Below are 3,429 nucleotides of genomic sequence, written 5' to 3'. Positions count from 1 at the left end.
AAGCACAATCTTTGACCCATATGAGAGGCAGTGGCCTGAATCCTCAGCTGAAGAGGCAAAGCGGCTGAAAGCAGCATGGGTGGGGTTTGGCTCCTTTTTTGTGTTGTAGGGCAGCTCAAGCCTTTTTCCCTTGCATCTTGCAGGAGGCTCTGGAGATGTTGCTCTCGGGGGGGCCTCCAACAGCTCAAGACCATCCCTTGGCTGATTATCATTATGCAGGTAACCAAAGCCCAGCTTCTTCCTTCACTGACACATGCTGCCGTGCCCTTAATGGCCGTGTCAAGCATTTCTGCTTCAATTAGTTGTGCTTTAAACTAGCACAAGATCTCGCCTTCTCTGGGGATGGGGAAAGCACCAGCATCTACTCCTTCAGCTTGACTTGTTTTCCATGCCTTTTTCCCTGGGGAATGCCTGCTCTCGTCTTCATCACCTTCTGAGGGAGCAGACATGCACACACGTGAATGATGGCTGGTGCCAGCTTGCTTTCGGCAGCCAGTGGGATCTGCTTCAAGTGGCTAGAGGGATCAATTCAGCTGCTGCTTTTTCTTGCCAGGCTCTGATAGATGGACAGCTGAGGAGAAGGAGGCCTTCCAAAAGGCTTTCCACACCTACGGCAAGGATTTCCATCTCATCCAGAAGCAGGTAAAGCCACAGGACATACCTCACCTTGGCAGATCATCAGAAGGGACATGTTAATTATTGCTGGTACCAAATACTGCACCTATGTCCCTCTCTTCTCAAGTACCAAAACTGTTAAAGTAGTCACAGAACAGGACATGGAAGGCCTGCGTGAAAATGATGATCCTGCCTCTGCAGCCCTTCTCTCCAGGCTCTTTTGGAAGACAAAGCTCTGTTCTGTCAGACTTGTCTCCCAGGTGTGCTGTTGCTTCCACAACACCTTGTGCTGGGATAACCGCAGTGAACAGGGCAAAGAAGAACTCTGCTAGGGGGACTTGGTGTTGATCTGTGCATTATATGTGTTACCACGTAGCATAAGACTCGGTTTATTACATTGCATAATGCCTCTCTGACTCCTGCATATTGATTTCATTTTACACCCTCCTCAATTTTCTCCATGACTTTAATTCCTACTTTACTCTGTATTCTCATTGTTCTCCAATGCACCCTACAGGATGGCCATTTCACATTCCTTCTTTTGCTTTTCACAACAGATCCCAAGTAAGACCGTGGCACAGTGTGTGGAGTACTACTACTGCTGGAAAAAAGAGCAGAAACTTGCCAGCAGCACTCTTGCTCAGGTGAGTGGGAAGAAAATCCAGACATGCCAGCAGGGTCAAGAAACGGGCAGAAGGGCACAAACCCTGCAGCAAGCCATGCCAGACACCGCTTTGCCTGGCTCCCTTGGTCCCACGCAGCAGGAGAGGCGCAGCAGGTGCTGCCCGGGGCTTTCTTGTGCTGCTGCCCTGAAATACAGAATTGTGGAGCATAACCTTGACCAAACGAAGCAGCACCGCCACCAAAATGGGCTTCGACTCTCTACAAATCGATTTCTCAAGGGCTGGCACCCTCAGATTCCTATCAGACCCTTCATTCCCCACTGCTTGCTAACATCAGCCATATGGGCCGCCTTCATGGAGATGCTGCCAAATTTTAGAGATCTTTTGTAGCACCCCAGCGTATCCTCAAGAAGGAGCTGCTGGTGCTATGGCACCTTTAATACTTTCCTTACCAGCAAACAGCAATTTGCTTCACAGAGAGAGACAGAGAGAGGGAGAGAGAGAGATTATTTTGAGTAGCAGAAAATGGGTAATCATGTGTCTTCACTAGTGTGATTGAATGTAAAATCCATGCCCTAGACATGTGGGGAGGAAAACCAGAGATAAATAGATGTTAGGCAGAGAGGTAGAAATAAGACATGTAGAACTAGAGATAGGCACGTATTTATCCCACCCCCTTAGAGCTGTAGGAAAGGGGAGTATTTTCCTCCAAGTGCTGGGTTGGCAGCCTGCCGCAGCCCACTGCCATATCCAGCCCTTTTCTCAGCTCTTCGGGGTTTGGAAGAAATTGCTTAGGCCGATAGATTTTTGGGGTGGACGCTGTGAGCGTCACAGCTTTCTGAGAGGAAGGAAGCACTGATAAGGATTCTTTGATTTTCAGACTGTGGGCAAACGGAAGAGGAGGAAAAGCCCTCCCAGGAAGGAGACAGGGGAGACCGGGAAGAGAAGCCGCAAGCGGGCTGGCAACGCGGAGTGTCCCTGCTGCCAACCGCGCCAGCCGCCCCAGCCGGCGGGAGGCCCCTTTCCGTGCGGGCAGTGCCAACGGTGCGCAAGCTCCTCCTCCTCCTTCTGCTCCCAGCTGCCCCTTTGGCCTAAAGCACGCTGACCCTTTCCAAAGGCACCACAGGGCAAGCTGAGGCCACTTGCAGGATGGCCCCTGGCAGCCCTGCTCAAGCTTACAGCCCACTTGAAACCCTAACAGCTTCGTTCAAACCCAGCATTCCCAGTGAAACCTTGCCATGCCCCAACAAGACACAGTTCGTACAAGCAGGAACACATGCATCAAAGCTTGCTTTGATGCTGCTGATCCAATTAAACCTAGGATCAAGCAAAAGGAGGAAGACATTTCAAAGAATTGAAACCAGAAAGATCAGACTCACAGTGCTGATCACTTTACAAAGGTGTCACAGCCTGAGAAGACAAAAATTCATTCAAAAATGGAGATCTCGGCACCTGGCTTCATGGTGTGTATGAAATTAACAATGGATGATTTGTTTCCTCTCTTCCAGGGAGTTTGAAACCATCAAGGAGAGGAAGAAGCATAGGAGAAGACATCGCTCACGCAAGGATGCACAGCCTCTCCCCAAGAAGAAAAGGCTAAATTAGCCCCGCAATTGTCCAGGACTAGCAAGAGTTAGGCCTCAAGAGGATTAGAAAGAAATAAGATAGCTTTTTAAGATTTTAGGATTCTTTATTCTTCTATTAAGTTTACGTGATAGGAATTTCTCAATTTATTAGTTAAGATACATTAGTAATATTAAAGATGTATTAGTACGATTAGATAATAAGTTGTGTTAGATTACTAGTAGATTAATAGTATGTTATTTATCATTACATGTAAGAGGTTTGGTGTTCACCATGCTCCATCCTTTCTCATTTTGTCTTTGTTGAGACATGATCTGTCTGTATCATTAAACCAAAGTTTGTTCCATTTTGCCTTTTTGTCTGTATGAAATCCCTGAGGCAGTGTTCATTACATTTCCTTGGTGTTGGAAACACGGCATTTGCCCTGAGAGAGCAATGGGGGCACATGAGTCCCCCCCAGGCCCAGCCCCTGGCTCAGCTGGCAGCACTTCCAGAGGCGTGTCCCCATTACTGCCAATGAAATCATGGTGGAGCTTCCTCCTTTGATTCCTGAACATCTCAGCTGGGAGTGGCTGGGGAGGCTTTGCTGAATTCAATGCATTGGATC

General features: G+C 48.3%; 1 protein-coding gene across 1 annotated transcript; it reads left to right on the top strand.

Moving 5' to 3' along the window:
* Positions 1–2,755, top strand: LOC135293002 (zinc finger protein 541-like). The gene is made up of 5 exons (XM_064407011.1): positions 1–219; positions 554–642; positions 1,173–1,259; positions 2,119–2,205; positions 2,747–2,755. Exons 1-5 carry the CDS (start codon positions 156–158, stop codon positions 2,753–2,755), a joined length of 336 nt encoding a protein of 111 aa, XP_064263081.1. The 5' UTR covers positions 1–155.
* The last annotated feature ends 674 nt before the right edge of the window (positions 2,756–3,429 follow it).

This window comes from Passer domesticus, unplaced genomic scaffold (genome assembly GCF_036417665.1).
Source record: "Passer domesticus isolate bPasDom1 unplaced genomic scaffold, bPasDom1.hap1 HAP1_SCAFFOLD_63, whole genome shotgun sequence".
NCBI lineage: Eukaryota > Metazoa > Chordata > Aves > Passeriformes > Passeridae > Passer > Passer domesticus.
The sequence above is the reverse complement of the archived record's forward strand: the minus strand, read 5'-3'. Positions and strand labels throughout refer to the sequence as shown.

Bases quoted from the DNA above. Each gene is read 5' to 3' on its own strand.
- LOC135293002 (XM_064407011.1), top strand. From the start codon at position 156: ATGTTGCTCTCGGGGGGGCCTCCAACAGCTCAAGACCATCCCTTGGCT. The intron at 220-553 runs GTAACCAAAGCC...TTTTCTTGCCAG, and splicing joins GGCTGATTATCATTATGCAG to GCTCTGATAGATGGACAGCT. The intron at 1,260-2,118 runs GTGAGTGGGAAG...TTTGATTTTCAG, and splicing joins CCAGCAGCACTCTTGCTCAG to ACTGTGGGCAAACGGAAGAG.